At 40.1% G+C, this 22074-nt stretch overlaps 3 protein-coding genes across 6 annotated transcripts; 2 read left to right on the forward strand and 1 right to left on the reverse strand.

The window, feature by feature from the left end:
- Positions 1–2051: 2051 nt before the first annotated feature.
- On the forward strand, positions 2052–7994 carry si:ch73-204p21.2 (uncharacterized). Of its 2 annotated transcripts, none has more exons than XM_030787073.1 (7): positions 2052–2228; positions 4519–4656; positions 6160–6220; positions 6374–6443; positions 6568–6636; positions 7037–7131; positions 7436–7994. In XM_030787073.1, the coding sequence occupies exons 2-6, from the start codon at positions 4529–4531 to the stop codon at positions 7123–7125; spliced, it is 417 nt and encodes a 138-aa protein (XP_030642933.1). In that variant the 5' UTR covers positions 2052–2228; positions 4519–4528; the 3' UTR covers positions 7126–7131; positions 7436–7994. The 2 variants fall into 2 exon arrangements, with proteins under 2 accessions (XP_030642933.1, XP_030642924.1); XM_030787064.1 differs by having other exon boundaries at positions 7037–7117.
- A 2329-nt stretch (positions 7995–10323) lies between these two features.
- Positions 10324–16542, forward strand: znf395a (zinc finger protein 395a). Of its 3 annotated transcripts, none has more exons than XM_030772283.1 (10): positions 10324–10380; positions 12877–13133; positions 13385–13587; positions 13705–13811; positions 13916–14121; positions 14280–14380; positions 14505–14742; positions 15038–15130; positions 16040–16158; positions 16315–16542. In XM_030772283.1, exons 2-10 carry the CDS (start codon positions 12948–12950, stop codon positions 16424–16426), a joined length of 1365 nt encoding a protein of 454 aa, XP_030628143.1. In that variant the 5' UTR covers positions 10324–10380; positions 12877–12947; the 3' UTR covers positions 16427–16542. The 3 variants fall into 3 exon arrangements, with proteins under 3 accessions (XP_030628143.1, XP_030628156.1, XP_030628149.1); XM_030772296.1 differs by having other exon boundaries at positions 14511–14742; XM_030772289.1 differs by lacking the exon at positions 10324–10380 and having other exon boundaries at positions 12861–13133.
- A 2902-nt stretch (positions 16543–19444) lies between these two features.
- On the reverse strand, positions 19445–21504 carry pnoca (prepronociceptin a). Its single transcript, XM_030788374.1, has 2 exons — positions 21376–21504; positions 19445–20050 (listed from the first exon to the last, which is right to left on the reverse strand). The coding sequence occupies exons 1-2, from the start codon at positions 21502–21504 to the stop codon at positions 19445–19447; spliced, it is 735 nt and encodes a 244-aa protein (XP_030644234.1).
- Between the last annotated feature and the right edge of the window lie 570 nt (positions 21505–22074).

The raw sequence follows: 22074 nt of genomic DNA on the forward strand, positions 1-22074 counted from the left end.
ATAATCAGTTACAGGGCTATAAGCCTACGTGCCACGAGCTCTTGATGTGGGTCCCTTTAAGAATTCTACTGTGTGGCTGAGTTTTTGTCACGGGATCCAGCAGCATCACTTGCATTAGTGAGTCACGTTGAAGGCAGTCTGCAGGATGCCGCAGGGACGTGAAATATTCAGAGCACACTAAATGAGGGGAGGTGAACACAGGCTGTCCTTCTAAGTGGTTGCCCGGACAACAGCACCATGCAAAGGAACGAGTGGATGGGCATTAGGTTTCCAGCATGCAAAGGGCTTTATGAGAAGACTGTGCACCGAAGACTGTCCTCTCTGCTTGAACACCTCGGGGCAGGTTTTTAACAGAGCTTTTACCACTAGATGGAGACCTGGATACGTGAAAAACAGAACGGAGCTCAAAACACATCATACTCCTCTTACACCATACACAGGCACGTGCGCATGCACTCACCCACACACCCACACACGCATACAAGCACACGCCCACACACCCACACACCCACAGACGCACAGACGCACACACATTCCGCCAGCTTTATTTATGCAGCAAGACTGGCCATATCTCATAACTTTCCACATAATTACAGACTAAACTTGATGAAAGGCATCAGACAAGCTGTCATAAAGAAGAATAACTCTCAAAACATCATCACTCTTATCTTAAGATAATAAGATGAGACAAATATTTAATTGTCACTTTCCTTATTTATTAAAAGACTGAAATTACAGCAGGTACTGCAAGACAGTGGTAATTTGTAATCAGGATTTTGAGAACTAATAATTCTATAATTCTGATCTTAAGCATTGTAGATTTTATATTATGTGTGATCAATAACAATGCAGATAAATTCATTTTCTTATTTCCATTCCTGTTTTTTCCACTTTTCTTTTGATTTGCAAAACATGACTGAAAATAACTGAAAGTACTTAATAATAACTCTTATTGTTTTTGAACATAAGCTCTTTCTCTTCCTGTCATAAATAATTTTAGTCATGTAGAAAGTTAGTGATTTTCTGATTTTACATGGGGGAGAGTAAAACATGTTTTGTTTTGGGTTTTTTTTGGTCAAACATTAAAACCTTATCTGTACACAGCCTCTTCATGATCAACTGTTGTAAGAGAATACATAATGGAAAAACTTGATGGAATTGCAAAATTAATATCAATTTTTTGATGGATTCAGATCATCTACCTCTCCTGTTCACTCTCTGTTTCTAATATTAAAGTTAATATAGACAATAATTTTAAGTTATAAAACGCAGCCCTGTTACCGTTCAGTTTGGTGCCCAGTCAAACCAGTACAGCTTGGTAACCTTTTGTGTGCTTGATGTGTACCCAAGAAGAAAAATACATGTAGTACCAGTCATGGACCTATAGGTGTCAGTAATTTCACCATTATATGAACAAAGCAAATGATGATAGATAGGTGGTATTGTGAATAAGAATGCATGCATGAAAGACTCTCAGAAAATGGAAGAGGTCAAAACACACTTCAGTTAGACAGTGCTTGATAACACAGTATTCTTAGAATCCGAGATAACATGAGAGACAATTTGGGGCATGTGCGTGTTTGTATGAATGAGTGTATGTTCACGCACATGCTTCTTTGTGTAGGTGTTTGTGCTTGTAATACATTTTTAGAACATTAATCATAATGTCACAATGTAGGACTGTAAGGGTGTGTTAATGAGTTGAAAGATGGTCAGTAAGTCGGCGTTCAATGTTCCTCAATATTTTATGCTATACAGTTTTTTCTACAAATCTGTACAGCATATATTTTCTGAAAACATTATAGTAAGCCAAGAATCAACTTGACAAGGTAAGATAGGTTCTTCTCTTGATAAAAAAAAAACAGTCAGGGAGAGAGTAAATGAGAGAGAGAGAGAGAGAGAGAGAGAGAGAGAGAGAGAGAGAGAGAGAGAGAGAGAGAGAGAGAATGAGGAAGTGTATCTGGTCAAAGTTTTTTTGTCTCCTCCTGTTAGTGGTATGTTATAGTGTCTCACCTCAGTGTCAGTGACGGAGCTTAGGTAGGAGCAGCAGTGTGAGTAATAAGGGTGTTGGGAGAGAGAGAGAGTGATAGATCTGTATTTTGCTATGTTGACATGCAGAAGACAGATGTGAATGTGTCATTCCCTGAGAACTGCTTGTCATATCCTAAAGGAAGGTCCCAGGGTCACTGAGCAAACATCTGATCCGGTACACACGAAGGAGTGATACTGTGAGTACCTGTGTATTTTTCTTCTTCTTCTTCTTCTTTTCCTTTTTTTTTTCTTGTCACTGTCAATGAATTTTTGTTTTGAATTTGGGTCTTACCATTTTCCTGAAATCCATGAGTCTGTATTCTGCTGTTGACTAAGATATGACAATGTGTCATTCCTTGATTAAATGGCAGCTGTACATCTGTTTATGACCGAGACACAAAGTAATATCAGTTTATATCTTCACTTGTATTTTGTGCTTGAAATGACTGAATATAGTTCAAATATCATAGTAAATGTATGCTCTTTAGCTTTGTTAATTATGATTTTGAATTGGAGCTGAAACATTTTCAGCTACAGTCACACCTCAGGTATCCGTGATCAAAGAACCTGTTTCAGGACAGGGTGTGGTTGCATCCACCCTCTTGGTCTAACATACAGGCTCTTTGAATCAACATTTTCATCAGATAGCATAGTTCTTTTTCAAGTTGGAAAAAGGGTATATCTAATCAGAAAACACCTCTTTTCTTACTCCTATTTCTAATTAAGCAGACACAAATGCACATTTTCTCCTGCACACAAGGCAGTAGTGCATCTAATGACCTGTCAGGCCATTGCACCTGTCAGGCAGTTTCAATCCACCTATCTCGTCACAAGTAAGACACACATCACCATTGACTCTCAATAAGAAATTATTATTCGGTCAATGGTAATGCACGAGTTCCTCATACCTCCAGTTTATGACAGTGAAACATTCCTGAACCTGAAGGCAAAGTCCATAATCAGCTTAAAGCCTTAACCAGTCAGTCAAATGAGTTTGAAAATTTATCAAATAAAAATGTCCTCTAGATTAACGACATGTTTCACTGCCATGAAGATGAAGAACATTGTTTATTACTGAAATTCGTATCCGACAAACTTTTTGTGAACAGTGAATTGCAAAGAAGATTGAACATATTCCTATGAATGTATAATGAATTGTTACCTCAGAACACTCACTCCTCTTTATCTAAATATAACTTATTTATTGTAGGTCTGTGTACATTGCTAAGGACTGCCATAATATATTGTAACAAGTTATGTTTCATTGGGAGAGAACTCTGTTACAATATCATTGCATAATACTCACATGTGGGCCTAATGGATCAGAGTGCAATAAAATTAAACATTAACAAGGAAACATTATTGCCAGCCCACACAACTCCCAGCTCTGGGTTCTCTGAGAGTATAAACCCATATGTACTTTTGCAATTCCTGAGACACTTTCTCCGGAACGCCTTCGCTGTCACCTCAAACGCGGACCACTATCCCTCCGGCAGAAAAACATCAGTTTTTTTGGAATTACGCTGTCCTTAGTCTGCGCGGAAAAAGTACGTTCATATTCACACACCTACATCGCAGCCAAAAGGTTTTGCACTTGAAAGGTGGAATGCGTGCAGGCCAAATCCACTGAACAGAAGTGATTCGTGTGGTTTGCGGATAGACTGAAAACCAATGCTTTTAAAAGCTAGGGCTGTTTCATTGTAAGGGGCAGCGACGAACCCCCTCAAAGAAATTGCAGATGTGGCGAATGCCCAGCCTGTTGATCACAGCAGTTTCGGTGACACCGCGTTAAAACTTAAGTGTCTTAACATTGTTTGAGTTGCGGCCTACCTGTTGTGCGGCCTGTCCCATTCACTCCCACAGTTTAATACAATGAGAATTAAATGACTCAGTTCATACCAGTTCCACGCCAGAATTGTCCATTTTCGCTTCAGCTTGTTTAAACAATTGGTTGTTTGTCATACAACATGTTTGAAAATATCACTACTTGCCAACTAAATGCTCAAGAGTTTGCCCATTCACTATTCTCAGGCTGCGGTTTTATTTACGGCACAAACGAAAATACAAGCAGCTATATGTAGCATATGGAGCAGTAAAATAACTGCTTAATTAAGTCATCTCAAAAAACCCCTCAGTCAACATGTTTCCTGTGGTTTGAGAGGAATCTGGACGGAGTTGATGCTGGCACATTCCTCTCCACTGCTGTTGTTTTCAGTATTGCTTTTCTGCTCTCATCGTTGGATGGATTCAGTCTTCGTGCTGCCTTTTTTAACCCGTGCACATTTACAGCGAAGAGCACAGTACGGCTATTTGTATTTGCATTTGTCTGTTTTTGGCTGGACTTTATCCCCATGTAACTTGTCAACATGCCCATACATAACCCCTTGATGTTTCTGATTTAAAATGTCATGTTTCGATTGACCGCTCTTGTCCGTGATTGGTGCTGTCCGGACTGCAGAAGCTCACTCAACAATCTATGTTCGACAGACACATCCCCATGGCTCCAATCAACATAGACCTGCAAGGCTGGGATGCAGCGGGGTCATCGGGGGTCACAGTGCTATCTCTGCTCATCCTCTTCACACTCGCTATCCTCGTCCTCACGCTCTGCGCCAGTTGTCGGAAGTACGTGAGCATCTGTTATAACACTCTGTTCATAAATACATATTGCCATGAAGGATACATGCTAAGGTTTGGTCCAGTTTTCCGAGGTAACCTTTCTCATATTAATCTCTGAGTACTGTAGAGAATGAACAAAGAATGTTCTGAAGATTCAAGATATCTATCTTCGATTTTTCAAAAAATAATACCATTAGTCGTGAATCCATGATAAATTATTGAATTTGTGTTATAATATTAATGTTCTTCAAAGTAAAAACCACTAAAATAATGTCAAATTTAATATTTAGTGACAAAAACATTAACATTCTAAATAAATTTTTTACAAAATTCAAAGTGATTCAAATTATCGTGTTAAATCACACTAATAGACTGTTGTCTCTGATTGTCTCTATTTAATGAGAGGGTTCAATATGTAAACTGGACAAGCAGTTGTATATACTGGCTTGAGATGGCAGGGGAGCGATTTCTTGCCCAACCCATGGGTTCCTGAGGTGGGTGACTGAGGGAGGAGTAAACAGAGGCTTTAGGAGCTTTAATGCTCAGGCTACAGTAGTGCGGTCACACAGTCACCAGCTCTGACTGGGATCCCGGCATTCTTGACACATTCCATAACAGAACCGTCAAGTTTGTCAGCTCAGCGAGTCTCTCTGGAATGAGGTGTGACCCATTTACGATGAAAAGTCAAGGACCAATTTTTGGAGAGTGGCTTTTGCATACTTAGTCTACTGTATAATTAAAACAGATTGTGTATTACGAGGGGTGTGGTCAAAATTAGAGGGACCTAATAGATGCACTATGTGCGGATTGCTTGGTGTTGCTTATTTGTTGAAATAATCAGATATGACAGGATTTATTAATCACTTTAGTCGTTGTCAGACTAAATGCTTATATTTGCATTTCAAACACTCTTCAGGCCTGCTGTGTCTTTTGTGTGTCCCGTCGTCACACTCAGTTTCTTTTGTCCCTGTGACAAGATTGTGCTCCAATGTCGGTTCTTCACAGACTCTCCCGTTTTAAAGGGTGTGAGCAATACCTGCTCTCATTTCCATGGAAACATGTTCGAGGACAAATTTGGGCATGTTTTTGTAATTTTACTAACAAATTAATCATGTTTCTTTATGAATGTTTTCAGAAGTGAGGACAACAAACAGTAATTCATTATCGCCTTTGTCTGTTTTTAATTTTTCATCATTAACTCCTTTTTTTAATCAGTGACTCGACTTATTGACAAAGTCAAACTGCACACTACAGTTGAAGATTAAACCAACAAAGAGTGACTAACTATTATTATGTACCACAGTGGCGACTTTTTGGTTTGTAGTGGCCTTGCTGAGTGTTGCAACACATTCATTTTTAGTGGTTGATTAATTTAATCAGTGGTGATAAAAACAGTTGACTCCATTAGGAAAGAAAGCTAAACATTGCCTTGCCCTGTCTATTGTCTACCAATATTCGTTGATTTGTTATCACTATGAGCAGTGTGTTACATTCTCCTGTGCTTTGCAGGCAGTCTTTTGAGCTAGAGGGTGCCAAGGTGCAAAGGAACTCATCATCGCTGGTTCGTGTGGTAAGTCAGACAACAAAGGAGAAAAAAATACAATAACATCTATACTCCAAAAATCCTAGTCATATACCACTACACTTAAAAGTGAAGTGATCTTCAGTTACATTTTTATGAACATTCGTCCCTGATAAAAGATGATATTGCTGGGCTTCACAGGTAAAATTGGAGGAAGCTGTTGAGGGTACACAGAACCCAAGAGCTGACGATATCCAGACAGATGAAATAGGTAGGCTTCCAGAAACACAGACTTCTCTAACTGTTTTTTGTTTATTTGTTTTTTTTTTTTTTTAATTTTGTTGTTAGCCTTCTGTGAATCCATTCTCACGGTTTGACTAATCTCGTCCCATCAGATTTAACACCAATACCAGAGGATGGCGCTATGGCCGGTCCCCTAGAGTGGAGGAGTCACACTCATAAAGGTGTGTCTACAATGTGAAAAAGACCACATCCAGATTGAGTTTATGTTCTTCAAACCTTCAGAGTGTCATGGCATATTCTCATCATCCTCACGCACCTGCATGTGCACATACACACCCACACCTGCCGTTAAAGTAATCAACTTTAATGCGTTTAAAAGCGAACACTGCCTGTCTTTAGATCTCCATAATCATTATTTTCAAGGTTGTATCTACATTAAACTTACACAACAACTCATTTAGAATTACTGGTACACTTTTAAACATTTAAAATGCAAATGCAGACCAAATCTAAAATCAACAATGGGTAAGAGAAGCACCTCACAACTAGAAAGCTGTCCTCCTGGCAGTCTGTGAAATGTGTAAAACATTGCCTAATGTTTGATTTTGCTGCATCACACAGGTCCTGATCTAGATAAAGTTCTTGGCAATGGAACCTCTGGCGGAGTGACTGTGAATGCTTCAACTCCTCAGTTCAACATGGGTATTTGAGATAGAGTATGCATTGGTTTTGAATCAAATCAATCTCTTACATTTATTTTATTTTATTGATCATGAATGGATATTACAAACAAACATGAATGGATGTTAATAAAAAAAAAAATTCCCTCAATTTGTTCATGATAATCTGTTGCGCTTGCTTAATTTTGCCTTGACGGCTTTTTTCTGCTAAATGTCGGTCAAGAAATCTGATCCCAAATTCTGAGCTCGGCTAATTCACCTACAATTACTCCTTCAGCTGGCTGTTTGTAAAATGCCTTTCTTTTTCCTTTTCTCCATTTTTTTTTGTTCCACTACACAGGATATGCTAATGGTACCGCCATACATAAAACTCAGTCTACCCCGCCTTTCTCAAGGGTCCTGGAGTTGACAACAAGTTCACAATCTGCTCTTACAACCAATGAAGAACAAAACAGAAATACTCCAGTGGCACCCGAAAATCCTATTAATTTGGACCATTATCAAAGCAAACATACTTATATGACCATAGAAGACCAAAATACTCACCTAACACACACTTATATGACCATAGAAGAGATGAAACATGATGTACAAGGGCATACTGAGAATGAGGACAGTGTTAAAGTGAATCCCTATGCAACTTTTCAGTCAATCAATGGCAGCTGGCATCAAGAAGAGACAGCAGGTCCGTCCATTATCACTTTGGAAGAAGACATGGAGGACTCTGTTAATGGTCAAGCTACAAACATTACATATGCTAGGGTTAGCAAGAAAATCAAGTCCACCACCCTACCACCAACAGCACCTTCAGATGATAATGAAGAAGAAGATGATCCTGCTCCACCGTTGCCAGATAGAACTGAAACAATGGAAGAAATTTCCACAATAATGCTTTAACACCCCCCCCCCCCCCCCCCGACACACACATGCACACACACACACACACTCGCATGCACACATACACACACAAAGTGTGTCATAAACGTTATTTGATATCAGCCTCCTTTTATGCATTCAGCTCTCTGCCCTTATTCATTATGTCTGGGTCATTCAAAGTCAGGGAGAACTACACTAGATGATGTCATAGTTTGTACTTGAGACCTTCAGGTATTTGAAATTGCACTGATCCTTCCCTATTTTGAGTGGAGAATGAAGCTTCATTGTCCTCCTTTGTTTTTGCTGCTTGTCTTCAACTATTGAGCCTCTTATTTATCTATAATGATTGGGTGTACAGTTTCTGGGCTTCCCATATTTAATGAAATACCACTTTTTTTGTTTGTTTGTTTGTTTTTCTTTTGGATAATGGTGAAATGTGTAAATTATCCCTGTGTCCATTTACTATGTTACAGCATTTGGATTGGTTGGTTGGTAGGTCTGCATGGCAGACACGGGACATTTTATTGAAGACCTCGCATTTCTCATAAATGAAATAAAAAGCTGTTTTAACATCAGAGTTAACCGTTTAATATTCATGTTAATTTGACATCCTTTACCACAAGACCTGCAGGTTCGTTCAAAACTTTGTCTATTCACTAAATGTTTTCCAGTACACAGGGACTTTCATGCCGGGAAAAAAAAACTATCACGTCGCAAACTGTTGTACATCCACACCACGTAGCCACACTCCAGATAAACAATAGCAAAACCTACAGTTACACCAGTAATCAGGTCACATGTGCGCCCTCAAAAGACGGGCGCTCTGCTGGCAGACATACAATCATATGGTAAACATGATTAAATAAATAACGGACTAAATTTGACATGTATGAGGGTGTCATCTAAAAATGAATGGAATTACATATTTCACGTCATATCTTAAAATAGACATATTTTATATATGATGAACGGATTCAGCATCAACCTTCAGAGCACGTAACGCCCGAAGGTAACAATGCTTAAACTGCCCGAAAATGTCACCTTGACCAAGGACCCTGCATCTTATAACAATAGTTCTAACTATTTAGTGGATTCAGCTGGGCACCATTTTCTAATTAGAAAACCATTGTTGCGAATAACGCACACAAACAGACAGTAGTTACCTCCGAAACAAACCAACATGACGACCCAAAAACAGCATTTGAAGACCGGTCGATTTCCCAGTCCGTGAGTATTCATCTAAAAATATCTTAAAAACTGGTTGCTTGATGTATGAACGTGACGTTTCTAAACTGGCTTAGTCATTTCCCGGTCTTTAGTTTACTTTGACAAAGTTTAACATTAACGTTTAAACCCGTACGTGTTCTGCTTTCGGGAGAGAAAATCTGCCAAAGTACACTGTTGTTCAAATCGAGGACAAACCGTACTCTCCGCAGAGTTCCGTGCAAAACGTGCAGTACTGCGTTCCCTGCGTGCACGCCTGAACCGTGTGTTTGTGTGCACGTAGCACTCGTTTTTATTGTCTTCATGGGAACATGAGCGCGCCCCATGGCAAGACGCGTCACAGCAACCTCCAATGGCAATCCTCTGTCAGCGCCACTGAAGAGTGTATAGTCTTGTTATGTAATCGGTTTTGCTCCCTTCTCAATATATACATTGCATTGCATTGCATTGCATTGCAAAATGTGTTAATTCAGTAATGAAGTATGCAAATCGTTTAACACTACGACAGTTACTTCTGCTGTCCGATCGAGGCGCATGTACCTGACAGGAAAATCATAAATATAATGATTCAAATTGATTCAAATATCATAAAAAACACTTGTTATCGATATTGATATTGCTCTCTGCAGAGAAACGATTCTTGGGCGCACAAGAGCTTAATACTTGAAAGTCAACGTCTACAGTGTATTCTTTGTGTGCTTCAGGCCCTCTTCATAACTCCTTCGTAAACAAGTTGGAATTGTAGGGCGTGTGTCTTGGAAAATACATTTTAACCAATGAACGCTGACATCCTTACCACATGGTAGGGTTGTTTACTACAAGAACTAAAAACCCGCTGAAAAGGGGCATAAGAAAAACGAGGCACTGGATCTGATTCCCAAATAATGTTATTCGATAAATTAAGATGTGTTAATCTCCTAAAGAGTAATAAAGCGTATAAAAACATGATAACTACTAGGAGGAAATGTATAAGAACGTTTTGAGTTTTTTATTACGTTGTGTGCACTTGATTTTTGGCACTAAATTTCTTTCAGCTACATGCAAATCCAAGTGATAGTGGAAATCCATTTCGGGTTTTGAGATGTTCATCTTCGTTAGGCTTTCCAGGCTTTGAAAAGAGCATTTTCAAGTTACAGCCGGTCAGAGCAAGAATTGTGGAAGGGGGTGTGTTGAAAATTGGCAAAGGTACGTGTGAAATGTTCATTGAAAGTTTTCTGTGCACAAAAATGCAGGTAAATTGTCATAAACGTAATTCACTTGTAGACCTACGATATTTATTTGCGAGTGAGTTTTTTGGTGAAGTTGTTGAATTAACTCGACAAGCATACGTTATTGAATCTGTTAATGGATATTTGTACAGTGCCTGCAGCGCTTGCAACATGACAACGGAGAAAAAATTCTGAAGCACAGAGGCACTGCAGCGCATAAACATGATCGACCACCTTGCTTTGGTACTGTGTTGGTATTCTTGTGTCCTCACAGATATTAAGCAGAATTGTTCTGTATTTAGAGCAAAGTATACGATGACAGTCTCGTGTTTTGTCAGTCTTGTCGGGCTGCATATTGCAGGGGAACTTTTCAGGACAACATTGTTCACACAGTGAATCGTACAGTATGTGCTTGTATATACGTAGGCTAGTAAATGGACAGGCGACAAACAAACCTGTGTTACGCCGCGCGGCAGCAAGCTACATTTATAGATGTTTGTTTATTGCAAGATTGCTGCGATGTACAGTAAATACGCAAAATTACATAGCATTTTTTTTTACAATGCTACCATCGTAGCGAATCCATTGCGTAATACATACAGTCAAGTTTTTTTTTTTACAGTATCCCTGGTAAAGGCAACATTCAGTTACTTAGTTCCTCTCATCTACGTGCATTTTAAAACGCAGGCAAACATATGACGTCAGCGATAGACTCTGAAACCAAAGTTTTCGTCAGATTATGACAATGTATGCCTCCGTTGTCAGTGACGTTGTTATGCTGAAAATATTTTAACATAGGTTTATTTGACCAAGAAAGCGGTAGATACAATTACGTTTGATGTGTAATGTAGGCTATAAAAATTTAAAATACCGTATGAAAGCAGTGAAATTAATGTCTTTGATACCACTGCCAAACACAAGGGAGTTTTTTTCTTTTTTTAACATCTTCAATATAGAGGGCTGACACAGAAGGAGTAATAGAAAAACAAACAGAATGCAACAATTTGTTGTCTATGTCAGTGTGGCATTGGGGTAAACAACATGCAAAATGGAACTGCATTTTTCCAATAGTAGAAAAGAATAGAAAAGAATTGTTGCCTCAGCCGTATAATCTGTTAAACTCTACAACAGTGAGGATGCCTTACCTCTATATTCATCAAGGACATTTAGAGATGATAGATAAAAGAATTTTTGTAGCTGAATTGTTAAATGTATGCAGTAGTACTCAGTGCTACCAATAACCTAATTAATGGAGATCAGAACTATATCAAGTCATAATTGAAGGTTTGATGCATACAGCAGTTACCCTAATTTAAGGTAGCCTTGTTTTGGTGTGTTTAGACCAAGACAAAGCTATGTGGTTCAAAATGACCATGTACCATAAACTGGTATTGGACGTGGTGAAATTCATTCATGCAGATCATCCGGAATTAGACGTGAATCATGACTGCTTGTCCTGAACTGACTGGGCTGAAGTAGACTTAAACCCCAATCCATATTATCATGACATGTCTGTGTGATAAAGTTGGACAGAGAAAAAGACTTATAACTCTTCAACAGCTGTTATGACATTATAATAGTCACCTGCCCATAACAAACCATTAAGCTTATATCTCTCATGCTTTTGTCTTAATGAGATAAAATGCAGTGTATTGAATGTAACACTTTGTTGTGTCGACAGATAATTCTTGGGCAACCGACTTAAATCGTGTTGCGATCAGCTGGTGTTGTGAATCACCTTTTACTGGAAGAGAGGAAATTAAAAAGGTTACGGCAAGCCATTTACCAAATCTCTTGAGTCTTGCTGACTTTGATGCCAGTGGTATACCCTGGTATGGGGTTACAGAGCCTAATTTACCATATCAGACCCTTTTTGAAAATTTGCGTCAGGTTTTTGCCAGTAATGGTGAGTCACTGTGCTGCATTTGAACGTAGCAATTTGCGTCATTTTAGATTGCAAAGCCAAAACATTTTGTCACTGAAACCATATACTCGGGTTAATCGAGTATCAGAAGGTGAAATGGATTCCTTATTACTCTGCCAAAAATGCTACCGGTAGTAGTCAGGGCTAATATATATATGCACTTCGCAAGAGCCATTAGATATTGTGTTAGTGTTGTGAAAGTTAGATATTTCAAATATGTAGCCCTTAAAAATTATAGAGGTGTTTTTTACACTGTTTGAGTTAATTCTCATTTGGAGTGATTAGTGTACGGGCTGTACAAATCAGTAAGCTTGATTAATGTGAAAGACACTATCAGTTAACCCCTATGTTGTGACTTGTAAATTGACACCAGTTAATCATCCTCTTTAGGATAGTGGACAAGTTGTGTTCAGTAGACATGTCTCTGGCTGTTAGCATACAGGCAGCTAGCTGATCTTTTGCCAAACTGCATTTGGATCGGCAATCCTGATTAACCTGATTTGAGAAACACTCAAAGCAGATACTGATCATCCGTGTGACCACCAACAGGTCTCATACTTTCTGCGCTCAGCAGTGCAGCTGAACCTCCCACGGAAGTTTTGCTGAACCATTAAACGAAAATGCTGCCCAAGACTCGCCTAGGGAAGCGCTCTCCATTGGGAGCCTTGGTGTGTGGTCCCTGTTCTTCAGTGGAGGGTCTGCCTGAGACAGGCCCAAATGGGGATACTATGGGTGAACCAGTGGCTCTTGCAGTTGGAACAGCCCACCAAGGCCTTCACAGAGTCAAACTATACCCCGGACAGAAGGTATGGACATTTTCTGTTTATGTGGTCTGTAAGTGTCAGAAGTTTTTTTTTTTCTGTCTTTAATTGATGCTAATTATTAACTGTGATGTTTGAGATACCAGATTCAGTTTTGTGTCTGTACAACTTTCCTTAAAATTTATTTCACTCCCAAAAGAGCAAGTCATCTTGTGTCAGTACAGTCGTTCATTGTTAACATGATCATATGAGTCATCTCTGTGGTGTGAATGTGTGTTTTCTCCTGTTTACTGTAGGTGTATGTGCACTGTGGTGGGCAAGAGTGTGCAGGTGTGGTGGAGCAGCATAACCACGTGGACAATGAGGTGTCCATCCTCTTGCCCCAGCTCAATCAGCACATTGTTCGCAAACTGGAGGACGTGTGGACTATCCCCACCGCCCCTCCGCCCGCAGCCAACCCACCCCACTCTGTCTCCACCTCTATCGACGTGCCAAGGAGGTTAGACCTGTGAAAGCTGTCAGTCACACCCATAATGCTCCAGAGTCCCACTTCTTTGGCTTAAACTTGTCCTCTTATCCTTTCCTTCCCCGTCTATGTCTCCCCTTGACCCCGTAGGAGCAAAGAGACAGTGGACATGGATGAGATTATGGCTGCCATGGTCCTGACCACTCTGTCCTGCAGCCCAGTGATCCAAAGCCCCACTCAGAGAGAACAAGTATCAGGTTAGCGGCATACAATGGACTCATCTCTCAGTGTAATCACTTCAAACAACAGGCATTTTCACATTGAATAGAAGTCTAATTCCCTCTTGTTTTGGTTGCGACAGCTTTGTCTGGAATGGAGAGTGTTGCGGGGGAGCTGTCAGACAGCAGCAGCAGTGGTTACTGGAGTTGGGACCATGGCAATGGGAGCCCCGCCCCATCACCGCCGATGGCAGAGACTGACAGAAGCCAAGTTCCGCCCATTGATGAAGGCTTAGACATGGAACTGGACCAAGTGCTGTTCGATGAACCAGCACCAAGGAAACGCAAGGTTAGATATGACAGTGCTGTAAACCTCCGGGCATTCGTATCATTAACCAAACTGGAAAACGTTTCATAATACGTTTAATTAATGCCTGCGGTTCTAGTGATCGATGAATTTTCCTTAGTGCTCGAAGTTTATTTCTGCTTGTGTTATTTCCCCCCCAGAACTCAATGAAAGTGGCATACAGGTGCCTTTGGCCAAACTGCGGAAAGGTGCTGACGTCAGTGGTGGGGATCAAACGTCACGTTCGTACTCAGCACCTCGGGTAAGCAGAGGGTTAATGCTCTTGACCTTAAGACGCAGTTTCTGTTCGCAGTCGTACATCATTAACGTTTAAAACTATTTAAGCTTAAAGAGGAGATCTTACCTGACCATCCCTGATGTTTCAGTCACAGCGCTGAGCTGGAAAGGTCACAGAGAGAGGAGGATTTCTACTACACTGAAATCTACCAAGACCCAGACCAGACTCCCCCTGCTACAGCTGCGCCCTGGCCCTCCTGTGCTTCTCCGGTCGGCTCCAGGCAGAGAACCCCCTCTCCCCCAACTCCAGAAACCATGCAGCCCAGCCCTCTCAGCCATTCAGCACCGGGGAGCTTCTGGCAGGTGCAGACAGAACACTCTTATCAGGTAACACACCAGCCCGGGAAAAACCACCTTCGCCCATTCAGGATTTGACCCCGCATCAGTATAGCCCATATCAAAATATGGTTGCAAATGCATCTTTTCTTTTCCTTTTGTCTGTTAGATCTTTGAATCGATGTAATAATGATGTCAAATGAATATTTTGCATTGGAGTATTTTATGAAGACAGTTTGATTGGATTTGTTGATCTGTGTGATAAAGAGATGTTTTCTGTTTCTTTACACGTCGAGTCTTTGGGGGTAACATGTTTGTGTTTCGGTCCTGTGATTTGTCCCTGTAGGCACCTCCTCCTGTGCAGACTGTAACTCAATGTAAACCTGCGCCTGCTTCCTGTCGCTGGACGCCCTCGCTCAGCGTCCACCACAGCAAACAGGTAGGTCTGATCTTTATTTCCTCTCCGCTGCTTTAAAACGCTGTTAAAGCAGAAAAGCAGCGAGAGCTGTCCCGTTCAACAGTTCAGACAGGTTCCGTCTTCACTCAGTAAGGTTAAAGTTTTACCGTATTGCCTTTCGGTTCGGGGTGTTTTTTTGTTTTTTTTTTCTTTCCTTCGTTGCATGCTGACTGGTGTGGGTTGCGGCTGTATTCTCTGTGGTGGGGGTGGGAGCTGTATGATAATGTCAATACAGCTGAACTTGAGTTCCATCACTGCCTTTGTTCCCTCCACCAGCACGATTGTCCTGCAGTGGCACCTAGTGGCCAAACATGTGAGGTTCTGGCCTCCATTTTCTCTTTGTGTGAACATGTGGTTGCAGTGGAACTGTAACACTGTCTTGCTGCCAAGTGCTGTGACTATTTTTACACAGGTCATTTTGCAACGCAGTGCAGTTCAGCTCAGCTATCTGATCTTATTACTGTATCCAGATCATTACCTAATTTGTATGAAATCATTTGTTTATGAAATGCTTACAAATGTAACATGACTGTTAGCGCTGATCAGGTGCCAATCACTTGCTATGAGTAACACTGCAGAACTGCAGCACAGATTCACGCATTCCTGTCGTGTGCTCTCATGACACTGACCCAGTTCTATTTTTCTGCTCCCCTCCCCCAGGTCCTCTAAATAGATTTGTAACGACTAGATAGCGTAGAGCAATATATTTGATCTTCGTACCATCAAGCCAGCCCAAGGCAGACTTGTGGTTATGACCATTTTATTAAACCTATCCCATCTCTCAGATCTGCCTTGTGGTCAGTATGTGGTCTGCTGTGTGGTTGCTTTGGACTCTGTTGTGGCTGTTGAGGCACTGTGGGTTGCTAAAGAGCCTTTTTGCTGTCTTTCTAGGCTGCACCTTTTCGTAGCCGTTCTGTCAGTGTTGGGGAACAGTGGCTCCAGAGTCATAGCGCCCCCCACAGGTCACATCCTGCCAGTGTGTCTCCTCCACGAAGTCACTGCGCCTCCAGGTTTGAACTCCCACACTATCATTTTAGCAGTTTTTTTTTTTAGGTTTTCCTCTATGTTTTTGTTTTCTACAGCTCGATGAATTTGCTTGACACAAAATTTTTAATGCATTTTCGCACAACTTACAGTTTTCTCTCTTGCTACGTACTTAATTCCAGGAAAATTCGTGGAGAGGCCAAAAAGTGCAGGAAAGTCTACGGCATCGAGCATCGGGATCAGTGGTGCACTGCCTGTCGCTGGAAAAAAGCCTGCCAGAGATTTCTGGACTGAACTTCCACTCAGTCAACAAAGAAGCAAACAAAGACTTATCGGTAGTCTTGATTTAGGATTAGTCACCTCTTTAAAAGACTGAAACGTAGCTTTGGACAACCAGATAAATGTCTTTTTTATTTTTTATTTTTTTGATACTTTTGTACTTTTTACTGTTTCTCTTATGTGTGCTTTATGTGTGTGTTTTTTTTTCAGTGTCTTACGAACACTTGTGCTGGTGCTGCTAGATGTAAAGGGCTTAATAAAAGCCCCTGATTTTTGTGGACTCTTAACTGCGCCCCATACAAATCCCTCATATATATATACTGTATATGCCTTGGTCTTCATCAGTTATGATGAGTGTCACTCCATGGAGTATGGCACTCTTCCCCCTCCAAAAGTGCCATTTTTTAAGCATGACCATGGCCAGCTGACCTGGTTTTCACAGTTTTACAACCAAGTTTTCCAGAGAAAATAACAGGCAGCTGTCAGAAAAAAAGACCCTCTACTGGTGTCTGGAAAGCATGGCATGTCATCATGTCGTTTTTTTTTTTTGTCTTCTCAAGAATGATTCAGTTTGATATCCTTCAGATAGAGAGAGAGAGAGAGAGAGAGAGAGAGAGAGACATTTTGGTAAGCAACAAAGTATTTTTTTTTTTGTCTTCAGGGGTGAAAAAAAATGGCAGCTGAAAGATTTAAGTGGTTTTGTACATGCTTTAGCAGTATATAATACAGTTTGTACCATTTGTACCTGAAAATATGCAGTTCTGTAAAATAATTTTGCCTTTACTTCCACTCTAAAAGAAAGAGACAAAAAAAATGTTTTCGCATAAAGAAAGATTGTGATAACTGTGACTTGTAAATTGTTTGTTATGTCATGATCCATGTATTCCTATATCACAGGTCATTTTTCTGTGAAATGTCAGAATGATATTTGTTCTTTTTTTCATAGCTTATATCAGTATAGGATCTAACTATGGATAGCAAGTATCTAAAGAAGGAAAAAAAAACCCACAAACCCAAGATACTGAACATATGATTTGTTTTAGTGTTGGGCTCATATCTATTGGTTAGGCATCTATTAGAGGGAATAGAGCAGATTTGCTCTAGATGACAGTTTAAGGAAGGAATTCTTGGATTCCTTAACTGCCGAATAGATCCTAATTAAGATTTCATTCATGTCAGCAAATATGTCATTAAGGTAACAGCACTTTAGATTGGAATTTGTTATGTCTGTGAAGCCCAGCCTGACTGAAATTCTATATCCTGTATATCTTTGGGTCCAAGTAAAGTTTGAATGGGCGTAAACGTGTCATAAGATCGTTTAGTGTTTTCGTAGCAATATTTAGTCCATTACTTTAACAGTTAGAATTGTGATGAAATGAAGACCTATTGGACCTGTAAATTCCAAATATGTTTGACATGATGAATTGCTTAAGTATTCATGCATTTGTGATATCTATCAATGCTGTTGTGTCCTGAAAAGGGTCTAATCTACTTTTCTGAGCTGTTCGTTATCTCATAGTGCACTATGTAATCTGCACAGTAATGACAAAAAAAAAAGACAATATCTCTGCTCTTGTTGAAAACAAAGAGAGGTTGGAGGGAGTTTGCACTTCCAAACAGTTAACCAATGATATCACAGAAGTTAAAAAGACATTTACTAGCTCCCACGGGTGTTAATGTTTTTGTATTCGTACTGAGTCATCATATGATCTTTGTAAAAGAAAGAAAATATCTGAATTTAATTCAGGAACTCAAGTTATTCAATCATTGGCTTTTCATGAAATTGTTTTTTTTTTGTATATTATAAGAAATGTTTTGCCATTTTTTGATGTTTTAATACACTTTATATACTGAAAGATAATTGGGTTGTCATTTTGTTTTTCTTGTCTTAATCCAGAAGTGAGAAAACCCTCTGACATTAGGTAAAATCAGTGGACGGGTATGCATTATGATTTAAAGTCTGCTGGTGTAATGGTGTTTCATTTGGTGAAGAAGTAGGACTATAATGAAAAAATGTTCTTGGGAAGTTAGGGGAAGTTAAGAGCCATTTTAAATAGCTCATTTTGCACTGAACAAAATACTTCAAGACACATAATCATTTGCTGCATGACAAGCCACAAAAGAAATAGTAAACTATTTTATTTTTCAGTTTTGCTATGTACAGTTTCTTTATATAGTGAACAATCAAATGGTTTCATCACGCTGATGAAGGAAAACATGTAAAACATGATTCAGAAAGCACTGTTTACATAAATACAGTTATTTTGTCTCATATACACAAACATATATTAGCTTTTTTCCATGTCAGAAAAATGACAATGAAACTTTTGGTTTTCTGTCAATGGGCAATAAATTAGTTTCAGCTTTGGAATGTACATAAGATAATCTGCAACATCTGAAGTGCCATAGAGAGTGAATGAGTGATTGTTGTCATGATGTACTTGACCTCATTCAGGAGGTTAAATACTTAATGATAATACTGCAGTATATATGGTTGGTTTTGTAAGGACTGTTTGTTTAACTGGATTGTGATTTTTTGATTAACCCCTAGGTGGCAGTGTTGATGTTAGCAATAGTCCAGTAGGGTGGTGTGAATGTGAGGACTTTTTAGAGGTTTTAACTGACTGATTTACCACATGATTTAACCATAGGGGAAGCCTGAGAACCACATAATGTGCATGAGTAGAAAATAAATGACCAGCAAGAAAACGTAAATAACGCGGAATTATCAGATATTCAATGTTGGCTCTCAAATATACCCAATAAATGTTGTTACTGATATTTTCCTTAAAATGGGTCAAATAGTAATGACATATAATGTGAGGTGGATTCTTCATTAAGTGAGAAGTCTGTTAGTTCTCATGTATTATTTATCACTGTTTATAATCAATATTTATGAATACATATACATATTGAACCATGTAGCACTCCCAGGGTATTCATGAGTATGTGGAGAGGAGACTGAATATCTTGTGATGCGATTGTGACACGGGAGGGTTTGCAGAGTGCGTGGATTTTGACTGAAAAACTGGCTTACACTTCATTTTGCTGGGTAATGTCAGCAGACACACTGTTAAACTCGCTGGCACGGGTGGTCATCCCCAGATACTGCTTCAAAAACTCGCTGAAGCGTTTCTGGTTGTTCCACTTTCGGGCAGATTTGCGTACCCCTATGAAGCCGCCGTAACGCTTCTGCAAGGACCTGCCAGGATCCATGAACTTCCTGTAACCATACTTGCCTTTGAGGAACCCTCCAAAGCGTTTGGTCAGGTTAATTGCTGCCTCTTCCTGTTCGCTCTCCATCTCGCTACGGCCTTCCTGCTCATCCTCATCATCCGTCACTGACTGGGGCTGCTGTGAATTGTGTGGGGCATTGAGCTGGTTGGTTGGGTTCTCTCTTCCAAGCTCGTCCAGGTCCAAGGCTCGTGCCACATGGTCAAACCGCTGCAGAGCTCCTGAGGGCAACAGCCCTTCATCTGCCTGATCCAGGGGCAGAAGAGCTTCCACCTCTTCCTCAGCTCTTTTTAACATAGTGTCACCTACTGACAGGGAGGCCAACTGCGACTGCTCCATGGCTTTGCGACACAGCTCCCACGTAAGGCCTTGTGAAACCTTGGCCTGACATTCCACTAGACAGACCTGAGTAAGCACAAAAACATATTCCATAAACTTCAGAATGAACCACAAATGACAGAAGACATACTTAGGTACTCAGTTTTGGGTAAAATCTCCTCTTTCTGAGATTGGCCGGCTGTCATAATTGAAGACAGCTATAGTCAGATAAAGCAATAATAATCCAGGTTGCAGCCACAGGTTTAACTGTCCATGTTTGTAGACTTGCAGAGCTGTCAGAGTTATTAGCATCTCTATTCTTTCACCCTCCTCTGACTGGTTTTCCACAGAGCTGATGGCAATCAGTGTATGTAATCATTCACAACGAAAACAAGGTCACAAGCATTATGTGGGTGGTGCACTAATGCACAGATCCTCATCAGACTATAACTCTGTCATTATTCAACAGTGTGGTGACCAAATACATGAAATGACTGTGACTAAAATTTGAAATTTCAAACTGAATCTCTACATCTTTTGAAATTTCTATGTGACTGTCTTAAAAACTCTATTTAAGTACTGTATCATTGTGAACAGGTCACACTTTTTACTGATCCACATATCAAAGGTAAACATAACATAATGCATCTTCGACAGTTCTTAAAAAAGGTATATGACTTAACATTGGAGCTATTTGGAAGCTACAGAATCAGTTCTGTTGAACAAGATTTAGCGAAATACAAAAGTCACGATGTTTTGATTCAATCTACAACATCAAAACAGAAGAGTGTGTCCCACACTTAGTCTTACCCCAAGGATTCAATTAGCTGATAGGAATTAAAAGTTTGGAGTGAGGAGAGGTTGAGTCATGATTTGGGAGGGGTAGGAGGCTCGTAAAAGAGGAGAAGAGAGACAGATATGCCCTTTCTGGTCATTCATGCTGCAAAGTGATAGAAAACACCCCAGGGAGACGTGACAGAACACGACAGGAGCTTCACTTTGTTCCATCAATTTCCGCCACCAGCCCAACCAGAGGATGTCATTGTATTTTCTACTTTATTATGCATAGATAATTAAATCACCACAGCTGTTTAAAGTCAAAAGCTAATCTACACCTAAATTAGTACTTCTGCCCCCAAATACGCCTACTGTTGACATCAAACACGAAAGAGTGCCCTGGTGTTCATCATTTTCCTATGAACTGCAAAAAAAAAAAGAAAAAGGAACAATCTAATGTTGCTGATGATGACCTTGTACTTAAATGCTTAATCTTTCAAATCTAATTACAAAAAGAGAGGAAATTGTCTCAGTTTAATGAGACTAACAGACTATGATCAGTAATATGTGGGATCAGCCGCTGGCAGACGCATTCTATAGAGGCCCGGGGATAAGGCTCATAATGGGGAACTCACCAGTGTGTTGAAGGCTTGGTCTTTCGACAGGACTTGGCTGCAGGACAAACAGTCCCTCTGACAGTCCCCACGTACTGGAACACACAGACACAGACACAAGAGCAGCAACGTCCACAGCGGGGTCTTCATCTCTCACTACGTTTTATGGCGCTAGTGGAGCCTGCACAGATTATACAGAGGAGAAAGAGGAAGAGAGAAGGACAGGGTTCACGTAGAAGTCACAGAGGAGCCTCTGAGCCTTTTCCTATCGATCATTTCTCTTGCAACCAGACGTGGCTCTGAAGTTCAGTGCCGCAGAGGGTTTTTTTTTATACAAGCTTTTGCAATCTCCTAGACAAAACCATGATCAGACAATAGTTTTGTCTACAACTAACCTAAGGTCACTATGAAGCTTTATGGATCAGTAAATGTTGTCTGATGGAACAGAAGTGCCTTATCTAAGCAGAGAGTCAGAGAGGCGTGTGGTTTATATGATTTTATATCTGAAATGGTCTGCATTTGCTATTGCTTCATTAGCAAAGCTCATCATCTGATGCAGTTGAAGTCAGAATTAGAGTTGAAGTTGTAATGAGACTAAAATGGAGAAGAGAAGGCAGATTTGGGCATTGACTGGTGACATATTAGTCATTAGGAGCACCAGAGTCGAGGCATACATGGGGCATAACAAAAAAAACAAAACAACCCCCCCTCCCCCCCAAA

The sequence above is a fragment of the Chanos chanos genome, chromosome 1 (genome assembly GCF_902362185.1).
Source record: "Chanos chanos chromosome 1, fChaCha1.1, whole genome shotgun sequence".
NCBI classification, from domain to species: Eukaryota; Metazoa; Chordata; class Actinopteri; order Gonorynchiformes; family Chanidae; genus Chanos; species Chanos chanos.